Source organism: Saccostrea cucullata, unplaced genomic scaffold (genome assembly GCF_032062105.1).
Source record: "Saccostrea cucullata isolate Sc308-1 unplaced genomic scaffold, CSIRO_AGI_Scuc_v1 ctg588, whole genome shotgun sequence".
Taxonomy (NCBI): domain Eukaryota; kingdom Metazoa; phylum Mollusca; class Bivalvia; order Ostreida; family Ostreidae; genus Saccostrea; species Saccostrea cuccullata.
Window position 1 is genome coordinate 384,530 of NW_026929611.1, and position 17,177 is coordinate 401,706.

At 32.7% G+C, this 17,177-nt stretch overlaps 1 protein-coding gene across 1 annotated transcript; it reads left to right on the forward strand.

The window, feature by feature from the left end:
* Nucleotides 1-4,145: 4,145 nt before the first annotated feature.
* Nucleotides 4,146-13,390, forward strand: LOC134281423 (neurotrypsin-like; the record flags this gene model as incomplete). Its single annotated transcript, XM_062763888.1, has 3 exons — nucleotides 4,146-4,485; nucleotides 12,436-12,586; nucleotides 13,203-13,390. Coding segments are annotated over exons 1-3 (400 nt in total), but the record flags the coding sequence as incomplete, so codon positions are not given.
* Between the last annotated feature and the right edge of the window lie 3,787 nt (nucleotides 13,391-17,177).

Genomic DNA, 17,177 nt, shown 5'->3' on the forward strand with positions numbered 1-17,177 from the left:
CAACAAAATAAATACCTTAACGCTGCTGTTACTGACTGTTAGATGGTGGTAAAAAAAAAGAAAACAGGAGGCCAAATCTGTCGTTTGTTCCTTTAATTATGGAATTTATGTCTGTGTTCCCTACAAAAATAGAAAATCATAGATTTTTAAAGACTGGCGTTTCTGGTGGACATCATTGCTTCCTCAATACGATACAGTGAAGGGGTTATTGTTTTGTATTGTTTTATGGACTTTTCTTGAATACTGTTCGTTATCTCCATGTATTATTATTTATACAAAAAACCCAATACATGAAAAAAAATCAAATTCTAGATCTACCTCTGTAAATTCTTTTAGTGAGACCTCTGGTTCATTGCGTGCATTTTCAAATTACAAAAAAAGCTTTTCTTTTATTTTTTGTTCTGTGACATTTATTTCTCTAAGATTCTTTTATGGTTTTGAACATGTTCTCGAACGTTTTCTTACAGTTCCTGTTAACTAATTTTAATAGTTTGATAATTATAATAAAAACGACAAATAAAGGTCAGGAAAATAAATAGATTGTGAAAAACAGCAACAAATAAACCAACTTCATGAAAATGTTTTTGCCCTTTTGTCCTAAATTTTGTAATACCATTGCTGAATATTTAAATCTGGTTTTGGAATTTATGAATAAAACTTTGTTGTCTAAATTTACATTGTTTAAAAGAAATTTGAGCTTGAATTCGGTTCATTATCTTCATATATATGTCATTCATTATTTCGTATGCACTGACAATTCCTATAATAACTTGCTTCAAGTTGATATTTCTGTTAAGTGTTATTTTAAGATATTAACGTCAATATTCCATTAAAACAAAATCCCATGTATTTTAAGCATGAGTATTTTTGTATTTTCTATATCTGTATGGTGGTCAAAAATAGCAAATAGGGGATCACATCTGTCGTTTGGTCCTTCAATGATGGAAGTTCGTATTCCCTACAAAAATAGAAAGTCACAGATTTCTGGTGAACATCATTGCTTCCTCAATACCATACAATGTAGGAGTTAAACTTTGCCTTTATCAGTGTAATAAGTGCAATCGCCCCCTCGTCGAAAAGTTCATACCAATTTTCCAATGCTACAAATATCTTTCAATATTGGATTTTATTTGGAATACTTAGAAAAGGAAATTTTATATTTATCACATACATGTATTTTAATACAGTGTATTGTAATTATGCAAAAAAAAAAAAAAAAAAAAGAAAGAAAGAAAGAAAAAAAGTAAAAATGAAAAAAATCCAAATTCTACCTCTGTAAATTCTTTTAATAAGACCTCTGGTTCATGGAGGATAATGTTCACTGTTCTTTAAAAAAGCTTTTCTTCTATTTTCTGTCATTTATATATACATTAATTGTACGGTATTGATAATACATGTGTCGCCACTGGTGTATGTGTTTACTCATTGTCTTTCTTTTGATCTTTATTTGCACGCCTTACTAAGACTCTTAGCCTACTTTATCGTTGCAATTTCAAAGTGGATGACTTCAGGCTACTTCATTTTTTTTTCTTTTTGAGTCACGAGGGACTCTGATTCAGCTCCACTCCTTCATTTACGGAGAAAGGAAACGAATTAATACAGTGGCCATGTTTGGCTCACTGAATGAAAATATCTGACTGTGTTCATATAGGAAAATTGATAAAAGTTAATGATAAAAATAGGATCTACTCAGTTTAACTACTTGCCAGTTTAATTCATTAAATAAAGCAATAATGATATTAAAAAAGAAATACACCAAAAAAAGGGAAGAAAAACAGCTGAATTTGAATATAAAGTCGGAAAAGTCAAGATTGACTTTGGAATTACCAACTATTAAAAATATTACGTGGCACTTATAAGCTTCTGTATAAAGTACAGTCCTGATTATACATACATGCAATTTAAAGTTTATGTTTTCTCGGCATGCTTAAAAGGAAAAGTAGATTATAGATTATTTACAGCGTATCAAACGAATGCTTGCAAGATCGGAATGCGAATATTTACAATATAGTTCAGAAGGGAGGCATTTTGACCATTCCTATATATTTTGCCATTTTTGAAGGTTCATGGGGTTTATTTGAGGTACTAAGATATCACACAAATTACTTATATAATACATATGTAGGTGCAGCAGGCGCGAATCCAGAATTTTTCCCCTGGGGCGGGCACCCCAGTCAAAAAAAAAATCCAATCACAGAAATATATTTACAAGCAAAAAAAAAAAAAAAAAAAAAAAAATCAAACAAAAACAAACAAACAAAAAACAAACAAATACAAACCAAAAAAAAAAAAAATACAAAAAAAAAAACTCGCTGAAAAGTCAAAAACCTATTTCGTGGGGGCGGGGAGTTAGTGTTAATGACTTCTATTGCCTCAAATCTTTCACTTTTCAGCGTTTTCCAAGGGGGGTCCATGGTGTCTTTTTTCTTGTTTTAGTATATACATTTTTAACCTTGTATATTCCAAGGGGTAGGGAAGGGGGGGGGGGTCGACCCCCCTCTAGATCCGCGCTTGTGCAGTATGCTTTGAAGAGCACTGTATGATCTTTAAATACTAGATCTTTCATACATTGTATACGATTAATTGGTCCTCAGTTTGTTTTTGGACGAAAGAAAATGGTTTTCTTGATATTTTCCTTTACTTTATTTTTAGTAGACGTCTAAGTATAGTTAATAATTATTCTACTACAGTTATTGCCGAGATCAAAGAAATGCCGCGGATATTATTCTCCAATAAATCACGAACTTCATAAAAAAAATATCAGGTTAGAAACACGTATCGACCTGTGCAGTTGAAATATATATTTGACTTAGATTGAAATACTTATTAGACCACATCGATGTGTCGCCTTTCGCAGTCTAAACACGTGTAGATTTCATAAAGAAGCTGATGAATGTCGGTTTTATGGCTATAAGCTTGCTGTTCCACGGTCCTCCCAACGCCATTTTTTACTCGGTGATTTTAGTGTTTTAAAAGCGGTAAAATAGAAAATTGATATTTTATTGTAAATTCATAAAAATTAATTAACATAATTGTGATATAAACAGATTTTTAATTGATAAAAGGTTAATTTTAATGCGGCGAATGCGCAAATCGTCTGCATTCCATGCACAGGTAAACAAACAAATTTACACTCTGGTGCTAAATGGAACAGTGTTTCTTTGAAAGACTCCAAGTCCCCATCATTATAAAAAATGAAACAAGTAAACATTGATGTAACCATCAATTGTCGCCCGGGAAATATATAAAGTAAACAATGGAAATGATCATCAAACCGCTTTGATATATGTGAAAAGGCATGCGTCTAATTGATGGCGACGATAGTCGTGAAAACTTAATGTCGGATAAAATTCAAACAAAAACGATACCATTTTAAACCTGATCAATTCCTCATGTAAATGTTGGCTGCATAAAATATAAATTGAAGTTAGACACTTGTATCACATGTATTCAAAAATGTATTAATTTTCAATTTTAGAATATAGAAAATTGAACTATGCAGAGTACGTTTTTATGCGAGAAGTAAAATTCGATGTTCTAAAAAAAAAAAGGATCTGTCGTTTTTTCGATAGTAAATGATAAACAACTTTATATACTGAATATGTAAAACATATTCATTTTTATATTTTCACTTTATGGGAGTAAATATATTATGTATCTAGTAATTTAGAAAGGGAAAGAACATTCTGATTAACAATCTTTTCAATGTTTAGAAAACCTCTATTTTGAATAACTTCACCCACCCCAATCCCCATACACCAACACTTAAACTTATATGTATAGAGCAGCCCGGTCCTCCGGGCTGCAATAACCACCAGAATATTTTCTTGGTTGCAGTAAATTACAAATATACGACTATTATAAATATTACGGAAACACAAGTTATATATAACGGAAGCACATATTTATATGTTTATCTATTTTTTGATCAAAGAAATTTGAACAGCAAACTTGGGAATAATATATACTGCATGTGTTTTTAAGGTACAACAGTTTTAAACCCATTTGAGATATTGCTTCTACATGAAATATTGTCAACAGTGTTCATGATCAGTTCGAAGGTCAATTCCGGCTGAGCCAAAAACACTTCACAACTCTTCATAACTACTCCACTTTACTTGATTATGTGTCATTTACATAACCTTCCTCTATAAGGGTCATTATAATTGAAAGCATTCATATACTTGTGTATATTTTGAAAATTATGCAAAACAAAGGACAAATTAAGTAGTAGAATATGTCAAGAGCACTTTTCTTTTCGCACATTTTGAAATACTGTGGAAGCGTGTAAAGGGAATTCCCAAATATATCTATATAAATCTTACGTAAATTTAAAAACAGTAGTTTTTAGCTCTTGAAAGGGTCCCTGATAACATTGTTGTGTACATCAGTTCGTGAATGGATTGAGAAATTTACTTTACGCAATGTCGATTTGGATCTACGCAGGAGCTATTTTGTTCCTGCAAACAATATGCCAAATCCAAGGTTAGTACGTTATATATATATAATTTTTTTCTCTTTTTTTTTGTTTGTTTTGGAAAACGAAAGTAGAACCACACTGTTTACATATAAAAGTAAACTTTAAAAAGCCCCTCGTTGTTCTGACAAGACAAACCTGTTTATACAGATTTTAAATGTTTGAATGACATTGCGCTGCATGCTCCATGTAGTTAACCTGAATAAACTTTATCTGTCGGCGAGATTTGAGTAAAACTGATCACTAGATCTCCACGAACGGATCCAGAATTTTACTGATCTGTTTCTCTTTAGTGACGGAGGGTGGGGCCGCGATTTAAGCAAATATGTACAAATCCGAATGATTTATATCTTTCCACGCATATCACAGATTATAACTTTACTTATACATTAATGGTTAACTATGTGGCGCACGTGGTTACATGTATCTCTCTCTCTATTTCTCTCTCTCTCTCTCTCTCTCTCTCCTCTCTCTCTCTCGTATACAGTATAAGAGAGAGGTACATGTAACCACATGCGCCACATAGTAACCATTACATGTATAAGGTACGTGAAGCTGTTATATGCATTATGCATGGTTGCATTGAAGTTTTGGTACGGTTCGTTTGTTTTGTCTACTTAAGATTCGCGGTTCTAAGAATTGTTTGGTTTTAGAGAAGTTCTAAAAGTTATTTGTGGAGAAAATTTAATTTGGATTATTTTTAAAAGGTCATGCCCCCCCCCCTTTAAAATGGAAACTGGATTCATTTACGTCTGTTTCATCAGTGGTGTACTTAACTTCTCTATATAGAATTTCTAAAAAAAAAAAATGAATCAATGAATCAAGAAGGATTAAAAAAAAAAAAAAAATTAATATCCTGAACATTAATATTCAGAATAAGAATTTTCTTCGTTTAAATTTTGCTTACTAATAATAAGTCCAGTCCTTATTGATTTTTGAGAGTGAAATCCTGTACATTTTGTGCATATGCATGTGCACGCGTATTAATATATATAATATGTCCAAAATCTTTGAATTTAGCAGCCTTTTCAAAGAATGTTTTTGCATCACCTCAGACCCCAGTCCTCATAATCATTTAATGTATAATCAAATGGTCTTTACACTTAAAGCTAGAGTACATGTAGTGTCCGCGGTCCTCAACATGCAGTTGAGGTCGAAAGTTTGTCCGTGGACTTTTTCTGCACAATTTTTGTTCGATATGGTCTCTCTTAAGGCTTGTTTTGGTTAAGCAATTTTATTAAATTAAAGTTTGTTTTTTGTTATAAGTAAGTCTTTTACGTTCAGCTAGGATCTTAGGAATTGACATTTGTAATTGATTTTATTCTGTTATGAAGTAATGATTCTAAAGAAGATGTGGGGATAAGGCGGGCAGAATGCCTATAGCGTCCGATATTAAGAAATCACATTTGATATGTAAATTGAGTATTTAAATTAACCTCTCATTATTGAAATTTATGAAATTATGAGAAAAAAATTCTGGGAAAATATAAATCTCTTTAAAAAAATTCATTTATAAAAATATTAGATGGTATACCATAATACGAGGGGATTCGAACCCAGCAATAAAATACCGAAGTATCATCCTGCTTTGAGACAAACGCGCTAACCACTACGTACATGGTTCATGATGATTGGGGGCATTTATATCATGTTTGTGATATGGCCCTTGACTTAATGGACTTGAAGTATTTCTCGGAAAGATGCAAATGTTTTGTCATGCAGTAAATGTGTACTTTTAAGGTATAGTGGGTCTTCGCTCCATTTTGTTGTAAACTAAAAAATATTTATTTTTATCGCAAACTTTTAGGATTATCTTTCAAAAAAATGGAGCAAAGACCCACTCATACTGAAAAATTTTGTTAAATTATAAACAAAATGATTGATTTTGTTCTTTTAGGCTTGCGTATGCTTTTTCACAGGCAAATATTTTAAGTCTTTGTGAGTTTTTCGTAAATTATAGAGATTTTACATTAAGTATACTTTAATATTAAATGAAATATCAAATAAAATTTGGATATAATTGAGATTAAATTTTTCACTTCTTATCTGTCGCGCTATAGGCATTCTGCCCGCCTTATCCCCCCATCTTCTTTATAAAGATGTGCACGGAGGTTTGGGATGCTGCAAGTTATTAATGATTAACAGCTTTTAGCAGATTCATTGTCAAGCAGATACTATTGTTGTACATGTACTATAATATTTAAAAAAATATATTTAAGAGTTCAATACATTCAGTGATGGTAGAATACCGGGAATTTGGATTTTTCATGAATAGTCTTGCATGCATTTATATGTTAAGAAGCATATCTACACTGTAAATAGTCAGCCATATAATTTTTGATGACTTGTTCAGGAAACATCTTCGTCAGGCAAGTGTTTTTACAAATCCTTCGTTTATAAAGCAGTCTACATATCTACACTTATGCAATATGTACATAGATTGCATCATGCGCGAAAAAATAAATTCTGTACACATGTATAGGCACAATCACAAACGAACCAATTAATGTATAGGATTGCATTGCCACTCCTTTGCTATTGCAACATAAATAATTAATAAATAAAAATAAATGAAATAAAATCAAGTTTTTCATTTGTGAATCTTTCATGGATAATAACAGGGAAGGATTAAAAATATAAATTTTTTTATATAATCACTCTATATCAGGAAAAATTTAGTTGGTTTATAAATCATGTAAATTGATTGTGAAGGTTTTTCCAAAAAAAAAAAAAAAAAAAAAAAAAAATTAATAAAATTAAAAAAAAAAAAAATAAATAAATAAAAATAAAAACATCCTACGCAGAGATGGCTTTCCTTTTTTTTTTTCTTTTTTAATAAGTTAATAATTCCGTGATGATACTTCCTTAAGTGTACAAGATATTTTCTTTTACTCAGTAATATATTTTGGAAATCATCCTTTGATAAACCTTTGAAGATCATTTAATTATAAATCGATTTCGTCAGTGTATACGTAACTCTCATCTACGCACTCTTTATTTATTCCTTATTTGCTTAATACATACATATCAAAATTTTCTCTCAAGTATATATTTTAGAGAAAATTAGATTGGTATAGTATGGATATGAAAAAAAACTCCAGTCACCGAACCTTTCGAGGTTCCATTTCATTCAAAAATTGATCATATTTGTTTTTCCTTATGTGTAGCAGGGCATTTTTCCTCAGTATGTTTCAGAAATTTTCCTCCGATGGACTTTTCTTCTTACATGTACTTGTAATAATTCAAATCGTTCGTCCAGTTGATATCGATACCTTGCTTGACATAAGTTCCACTCCTGACTATTGTAGTCAACAGTTTGACTCTTAGATTACCAAGACTTTCAGGGGGCGGGACCAGCCCACAGAAAAGGATCATGGAACATATGAGAACCAATCTTTCAAGGTTTCTTAACAACGACAGTTCCATGATAAGTCCAGTTATAACAGTAACATCATCACGAAAAGCCAACTATAGTTTACTCAAAACATAGTGCTAGGATGGGCTTACTACAATAGAACTATAGTTTAATACAGAAAACTAATTAAGCATTTTTGAGAAAAGCAGAGCCATAATTTGCAAACAAATATTAGGCAGATATCGATAATATGCACAAACCATACGAGGACGTTCAATAAATAATGTCATCAGTGCTCGCAAAGAAACAAGAAAACGCTTTTCAATGATTTAGTCTTTATTATTAAACTAAAATATTCTCTTTTGATTAAAACACACGTCCGTAATATTTTATTCAATTTTTAATTGTTTTTAGAACACAGTTTTGAGTATTACCCTTCGTATACTGGAATATGGCAGATCCTATGATTTCCTGTACATTTGTTTCTTTCTGAAATGTTTTTTTTTTCAAGTTTGGGAAATGACACAAGTCAAAAGTTGAAAGTTCTGGCCAATATAGCTCATTTGACAAAACATTAACTTTCTTTTTACCCAGAGAACCAGAGAACTCCTTTACTCTTCATGGCCATAGGTTTGGACGCTGTCATAAAGAAATAAAATGCAATATATTCCTCATTCCGACTCCTTCCTTTCATAAACCTTTCACCTTTTTGCAAATTATTTGTTTTCTAGACTCTTCCAGAAATTGAAATTACTCCCCCAATAAGAATTTGAACAACAAGACCACTAATATTAAAGAAAATAGCATACAAAACTGTTTTTGTGCTCTTGCAATTCTTTGCTCTTTTCAGGCCTTTGATGTTTTGTCAAGTGTATCTCATTGTAAATTTATTTTGAGTGTTTAAAGGAAAATGGATTCAAATTTCATGATCTGTTTGAATTTCAGACAAACATGAATAAGTACATTTTTTTTTTTATTTTTTAAGATAATTATTTAGATATTCCTACACGCTGTCGTTTTCATTCATTTTTCAAAGTATTGGACGGCCTTTGAGTATTAAACTTTTTTAATATCAAACGTTTCTTTAAAACATAATCAGTGATAATTTGTTGAATTTTTGCAAATATACATTGGATGTTGTATGTCCTTGTCGCCAAGGACAGTAACCATTTTTATGCCCATTATATCATTTTTGTTCATTGAAATCCACCTGCTCATGTGTGTATAAAACAGACATTGGTTGCTGTAAATTTCACATATTTCAGTTAATATATATTTGGGATTCTTAACCAGTTTTACAGAAGCTTTAATGAAGCGTTTAATTTCACTCTAGTTTACCAATTCTTTACTATTCATTTTAAATGTAGTGTCTCGAATAGCCCTTATTTTCCAGCTTCTCACAATGGAACTACTAGTATGTGATGAAAAGTGGTCACATAAACTGTAATCATGCAATTCATTAAAGATTTAATAATTAGAGAAAGTCAAGCTTAATGACATATAACTTCTATGTTGTATGTCATCGAGCTGATGACATTATTTATTGAACGTCCCTCGTATTTAATTAAATAAGAACCGGGCTGAGTCATGATGAGGGGCAGGAATTTTACATGTAAACATGACAAATGTAAAGAAAACAAACTTAAAAAAACTTAAGAACGATTACGATGGTGCTAAAAATGGTACACGACCTTAGTACGCTAGCTACTACCAGAACCAATTAAGCATGTGTTGATATAGATAATGAAGAGAGGCCTGTTGTTTTTTAAGTGGTTCACTTACTGATCGTCTTCTTGTTACACTGCGGCAGTAGTAATAATCTACTTTCCAAATTCCAAATTAAGGGTTTTGCCAAAAAAAGATCTCATTATATTTCCTACTTAAATGTAGATAAAAGAAAGCAAAACATTTTCAAGAGTCAAAATATGATGAATATATTTTATGCAGATCCATTGACGACTACATGCATGTGTGAACTATATTTCTTTTTTTTAAAGTTGGTGGAATATGAGGAATACCTCTTTAATGGCGCAGACTTTTAAAATCTAATCCAATTTAAAATACTAGTATATTTGTTTACGAGTACAATAGGAAATATTCAACACTTCTTAATACAACTGAAACGAAATGAGTTTTTGATATTGAAGAGGACTTGAATTCTCATAGACATTTAAGCACCCATCTCCATGTTAAGGTCATACAGTTAATATAAGTGTGTTCTTTTAATTAAATATTATTTCTTTTTAATGAAATATGACAAATTTGGTATCGCCTTTCTTGTTAGAACTTATATTTACTAAATCTAAAATTAGGATATTGATTTCAAATTAATTTTGAAAGTTTAACGTGAAAGTAGACAGAAGACAGTTTTGTAGTTTAGGCCATGGTTTTATTGTTGAGAAGATTGATTGATTGAATGTTGTTTTACAATTTGTTGAGAAGAAGAGGAACCTATGATTTGAGGGTTTATTTCAGGGTTATCATTCATTTATCATTATGATAAAAAAGTGTTCTTTCATTTGTAAGTAAAAAGAATGTTTGTTCCACTCTATTGAATGGTCCCAAAATCTGTCCCATCATACTTTGCACCGGTCCCATCTTAGTGATAAATATTGCTTGGTCCCTAATTGTACAGAACAAAAGAATTGCATCATTTCTTCATAGTCAGAACAAAAAAAGGACACAGAAAGACAACCGGACAATGATACTGTTACTAAAGATTTATGATTAATGCATCAATAGAAAATTTTACAATTTTTTAGCTCACCTGAGCCGAAGGCTCAAGTGAGCTTTTCTGATCACATTTTGTCCGTCGTCCGTCTGTCTGTCCGTCTGTAAACTTTTTACATTCTCGACTTCTTCTCAAGAACCACTGGGTCAATTTTGACCAAACTTTGTACAAAGCATCCTTGGGTGAAGGGGAATTTAAGTTGTTAAAATGAGGGGCCAAGTCCCCTCACAAGGGGAGATAATCAAGAAAAGATTAGTGTATTTAGATTCTAAATTGTTCAAACCGTGACCCCCAGAGGTTGGGCGGGTCCACAATTGGGAATCAAAGTTTTACATAGAAATATATTGGAAAAATGTTTAAAAATTTCCTTCTCAAGAACCACTGGGCCGGAAAAGCTGAAACTTATATGGAAGCAATCTGGGGTAGTGTATATTCTAAATTGTTCAAATCATGACCCCCGGGGATTGGGCGGGGCCACAATGGGGAATCAAAGTTTTACATAGAAATATACAGGAAAAATCTTTAAAAATCTTCTTCTCAAGAACCACTGGGCCAGAAAAGCTGAAACTTATATGGAAGCATTCTGGGCTAGTGTATATTTTAAATTGTTCAAATCATGACCCCCGGGGGTAGGGCGGGGCCACAATGGGGAATCAAAGTTTACATAGAAATATACAGGCAAAAATCTTTGAAAATCTTCTTCTCAAGAATCACTGGGCCAGAAAAGCTGAAATTTATATGGATTGGCATCCTCCGGGGGTAGGGGGCCACAACTGTTTTACATAGAAATTCCAAATCTTTATTCACTGGGCCAGAAAAGCTGAAATCATGACCCTAAATTATTCAAATCATGACCCCCAGGGGTAGGGCGGGGCCACAATGGGGAATCAAAGTTTTACATAGAAATATATAGGAAAAATCTTTGAAAATCTTCTTCTCAAGAACCACTGGGTCAGAAAAGCTGAAACTTATGTGGAAGCATCCTCAAGTAGTGTAAATTCTAAATTGTTCAAATTATGACCCCCGGCGGTTTGGCGGGGCCACAATGGGGAATCAAAGTTTAACATAGAAATATATAGGAAAAATCGTTGAAAATCTTCTTCTCAAGACCCACTGGGCCAGAAAAGCTGAAACTTATGTGGAAGCATCCTGGGGTAGTGTATATTCTAAATTGTTCAAATCATGACCCCCGGAGGTTGGGCAGGGCCACAAGGGGGAATCAAAGTTTCATATAGAAATATATTATAAAAATCTTTGAAAATCTTCTTCTCAAGAACCACTGGGCCAGAAAAGCTTAAACTTATGTGGAAGCATCCTGTGGTAGTGTAGATTCTAAATTGTTCAAATCATGACCCCCGGGGATAGGGCGGGGCCACAATGGGGAATCAAAGTTTTACATGGAAATATATGGGAATATCTTTGAAAATCTTCTCCTCAAGAACCACTGGGTCAGAAAAGCTGAAACTTATGTTGAAGCATCATGTGGTAGTGTAGAATTCAAGTTGTCTAAATTATGATCAGTGGGGTAGGTTTGGTTCACAATATGTATTACAAGCGGGAAATCTGGTAAAGAACGGAATGGTCAAAGCTTCTCAGGTGAGCGATGTGGCCCATGGGCCTCTTGTTATTTTAATTTCTCCTTGCAGGTTCATTAAAAATTGAATGTTTCATATCATGAAGCATGAATACATTTTGTGGGGCATGGGTGTTTATGTTTTATTTGGAAAAAAAAATAATGTTGCAGTTTAATTTTTGGATCATCAAAGTTTTGAAATGCAATTCATTATATATATTGTACATGTAAGATATTTAAAACAAGTAAAAGAAAATCGCCATGTTTTTTAAATGAAGCACAATGTTTAATTTTTTAAGGTTTCGATCTGGTTCGTCTCACTAACTTTGAGTCCGAGGATGGAAGTTATACTGTGGAAGCCCATTACAACCAGAAATGGCATACAATGTGTGGTCCACACTGGTATCCGGCCAATGCCCGAGTTGTTTGCAGACAACTGGGACAGCCATCGTGAGTTTCTTTTGTCCATCAATCTTTAGCAAAATCTTATCTTTTCACTTAAAACGATAAATGCATGTATCTTATCATATTTGATGATTTTTTTTTCTTATAAAAGAAAAGTTTATTTTATTAAAATGATTCCTATTTTTTCGTGGTGAAGGTAAGAAAATGGAATAACATAATTTTAGATTACATGTACATGTAGTTCTGAATTTTTTCTGTTTGAGATTTAGAGAAGACATAATTTAAATAATAACAACTCCCTATATATGACTTAAACAAAACCCGTGGTAGCACGGTGTCAAAGATAAAGGTCAGAAATTCATATATTTGAAAAAGTGAGATTCTCAGTGATAACTTTAATCCTCTTTGAGCTTTTGCTTTGAAGTTGAAAATGCTGACTCTATCTTGGAATGAACCCTTACAAAAGCTTGAAATAGCTTGTTTATTCCTTGTGTGATAACAATTAAATGAAGAAAACCATAAATTTTATTTTATTTAAGAAAATTCAGACAGACAAACAGTAACGTCGAAATGATAAATCCCTTGTTGAAATTATATTCCTGTGTGTTATGAAAATACTGAGATGAGCATACTCCCAATACTGTGTTTGTTATTCATTCAGAACTCGGTGTGTAGCAGAATTTCGATCCATCAAAGACCTTTCTGAGGAATCCAAATCAATACAGCATTTGAATTATCATTGTCTTGGAAACGAAACAGCTCTACATAAATGTCCTTATTATTATGACCGCAATATTCCTGAAGGAAGCTGTGGCCGTCAGCCTCGTTTTGCAGTCATTTGTGGATCACGTGAGTAAACAAATTTTCTCATCTGGTTCATATGCCAGCTTAATCGTCAAGTTCTCTTATCTTAAGTCCATTAAGTCTAGATGGGCTTATTCTTAGCAGCAGATCGAACTATAGCTTTCAGAAAAATATATTGACAGGTATGCTACAGTGCCGCCCACTGAAAAAACTATAATATTTAATGCGCACCAAAAAGTTGGTTCACTGTTTTCGATTTATTTCTCCATGTTTTTGAGAATGTTCTACCAAAATGTTACTAACCATGTGTTCCTAATATATTTTATCACTGTTCCGACAACAAATAATTCCTTATAATTAGTGTTAGTAACCTCTTTGCCCTGAAATGAGAACATCAAAAATCGCCTAATTTATATACTGCCAGAGTATATTTATATACTACGAGAGTACGTGATAGAGTAGTAGGATTTTTTTTAAATCAAGAATTTTTTGCAATTAAGGTAGGGATTTGGAAGAATTGATTGATTGATTGTATGCTGTTTAACGTCCCTCTCGAAAATTTTTCACTCATATGGAGACGTCATCGTATGCCGTTGAAGGGCTTCAAATTTAAACCTATACTCGGCACTCAGGGCCATTGAGCAGTGAGGCTTCTTTATCATACCAACGATTACCGTGACACGGTAAATACGTTTTCAAGGTTATATCCGAAAGACCCGTGACTTTTACTTCCAGTGCAGAACGCTTGGCGAAGGAACAATCACTACCTATCTTTACGTCTTAGGTATGACGCGGCCCGAGATTGAGAATCGAACCCGGGCCTCGATCACGTTGGAAGTAGTAATCCAGAACTAAGCGCAACTTTTTATGCGCAATAAATATACATTTTTTCAGTGAATGGCACTGTTAATCTCCGGCCTATCTATATATATTTTTGGTTAGCTACAGTTATGCAGCTAGGCTTATTCTATACCTCAACATTTGCGTAGGCGCTGGTATTCTGATTAAAGTATAAAAAGCAAGTTTATTTTGAATTACAATTATCCCTTTGGTAGCGAAACGTGGTGCTCCAAAAGCTTAAATCTCATTCACTAGTTATTCAGAATGTGTAGGTCAGATCCAGCTTCTGAAGCATACTAGTGTATGGTAGTGTGCAATCACAGATGCATCAGGGATACCCGATATACATGTATCACCGTGAGGATCATAGTTATTTTTAGAATAAATTAAAGTGGTCAAAATTGTAAGTTATATCCAGCATCTGAAGTATGTTTTTTAGTTGTTCATCCCTAGATGTATATCTTGCATATTTGGATACCAAAGGGGTGAATACTAACTTGGGAATGAAATTTCACCATTATCTGGAAAATGTCCCTAAATCCAGCATCCGAAGCAAGTCTGAAAGCAGTGTGCAATTTACCTTGAGCGCAGCTGTCTACTAGATCGTGACGTAACGTGAAATTTTTCACTTAGCTGCAAATTATAATATGCCTCAATATTGAATCTGACCTTCAATTCCAGGATAATTGATGAAGTTTAAGTTCCTGTTTTAGATAATTTTCTATGTAATATATGCCTTATGATGATTAAACTTGCATATGGATTATGGATGCACACTTGCAGATTGACTCCTTTTACTGAATCTGACCTTCATTTTCGGATTAGTAATCAGGTTAAAGTTAGTTTTTTGAGCAATTACATTCCCCCCAAATGATGCAGCAAGGGATGCACTTGTACAGTAGTAGGAAGTTTTTCTCAAATGATTCATGATTTACTTATCTACATGTACAACTTTTATCGAGTTCAGCGCTGAACATTATCTTTGATTAAGACTTATGTCTTCACAAACATTTTTTCAATTGCTCAGTTCAGGTCAGTATTTGGTGACTGACAAGTCAGAAAGGAGGACTCATCCCTATTCTTTAAAAAGGAAAAGGGTCCAATTTGCCACTTGCATTTCTTAGAAATTGAGAGAAGAAGCTCGCAACCCACTCTAAATATCATGTTGCATTTAGTAACCTTTTGTTTCTCCAGACATTTTCTTACCCTGCAAAGGGTGTGAGGTGGAGGCATAATAACAATGTCTCTTGAAATAATCCTAAAATATTAATAAAGGGGCATATATTGTACTTCAATATTGCGAGTGTTTGAGAATGATGTGATTTTTTATTTTGCTGATTTATTTGTTTTTGTCTTTAAAGGTACTTGGACACAGATTTGAAATTAATATTTTCTCTATAATATTACGACTTATATATTTTAATAGCAATTTACACAAAAATTAATTAAAAATCTTATTTCATTTGAAAGTTATAAAAACTTTAAATTTTTTGGCGGGTTTGATTGACACATCCTTGCACTTTCACAAATCTTAACTTTATTCTTAATCCTTAGGAAAAGTGGCAATCCCGATGTGTATTAATGAAAAATATTAATACTATAATCCAGAAAATTAAACATGTTTAAAGCAAAACAAACACACAATATATTGTCAGTCCGTGCAGATGGGGTGAACAGACTTTGGCGATTTAACGCACCCGATGAATCGTAAACATCAAACAATAACATGTTTACAAAAACCTGTGTACATAACACGTGTGTGATCGATTCGCAAAACTCTGTACACAACGGAAAACTTGTGAAGTAGTTCTGCTTTCTAACATTTCAACTCTGAATAGAATTAATTTAGGTTTTAATATTTCTCATTAATACACATCAGGATTGCCACTTTTCCTAAGGATTAAGAATAAAGTTAAGATTTGTGAAAGTGCAAGGATGTGTCAATCAAACCCACCAAAAAATTTAAAGTTTTAATAACTTTTAAATAAAATAAGATTTTTAATTAATTTTTGTGTAAAATGCTATTAAAATATATAATTCGTGATATTATACAGAAATATACAGAAAATATTAACTTCAAATCCGTGTCCAAGTACCTTTAAAGCTATACTGTAAAGAATATTTTTAAGAGTCAGCTCTTTGACTTTAGCTTTGATGATAAATAATTTTAAAAAATGAGGTAATGGCTTGTGTATTTTAAAGTTCTAGTGAGAACTTCAATTTTGTTTTGTGTTTTGAATGTCCTTTCGAGAATTTTTCACTCTGACATATTGAGACGCTTCCACTTTCCGCTCAGGGGCCACGGATTTGGATGTGTACTCGGGACATAAAATTTTGAGCAGTGAGGGATCCTTTTGTGTCAGCATCTATTCCGACACAAAACCTCAGTTTATTCGGTATCACCCTAAGAACCAGGCTCCACTTTTCTCAGTGTGGTTCTAACTAGCGACGCAAATTTCAACTATTTACTCCGCGACTCTAAAGCAAACCCTCTAATGACTGCGCCACGCGGGCGATGAGAACTATACATTTTGTTCCCCCTGTTTGTGAGGCTAAGTATAGGATAAGATTAACTAAGCATCTGAAGTGCCTGAAGTGGTATATCTAAGTATTTTTCTACTTGTGCGATATATAAACAATGTTAAGCAGAAGAAGTGGACCGTTACATGTAAAATCCTCTCACATTTTGCCTACTTTAAATTCATCTTATATAATAACAGAGATAGATTTATCAGTTTTTTTATGCACATTTTTGTTGGTTGTGTTTAACTGAATTGTCCTATAGCCTGTAATTTTTAACGCACAAATATAAAATTAGTAATTAACATAATGCCAATGCCTTCATACATGTTGGTTAATGTATTGCGTTTTGGAAAGAAAATTTGTTATCAAATGGCATTTTAGTGCACATGAAATATGAAACATCTGTATTTTTCTCATTCAAATCAAACAATACCAGCTACATTTCAGCGGAAAATGATAATAAATCTGT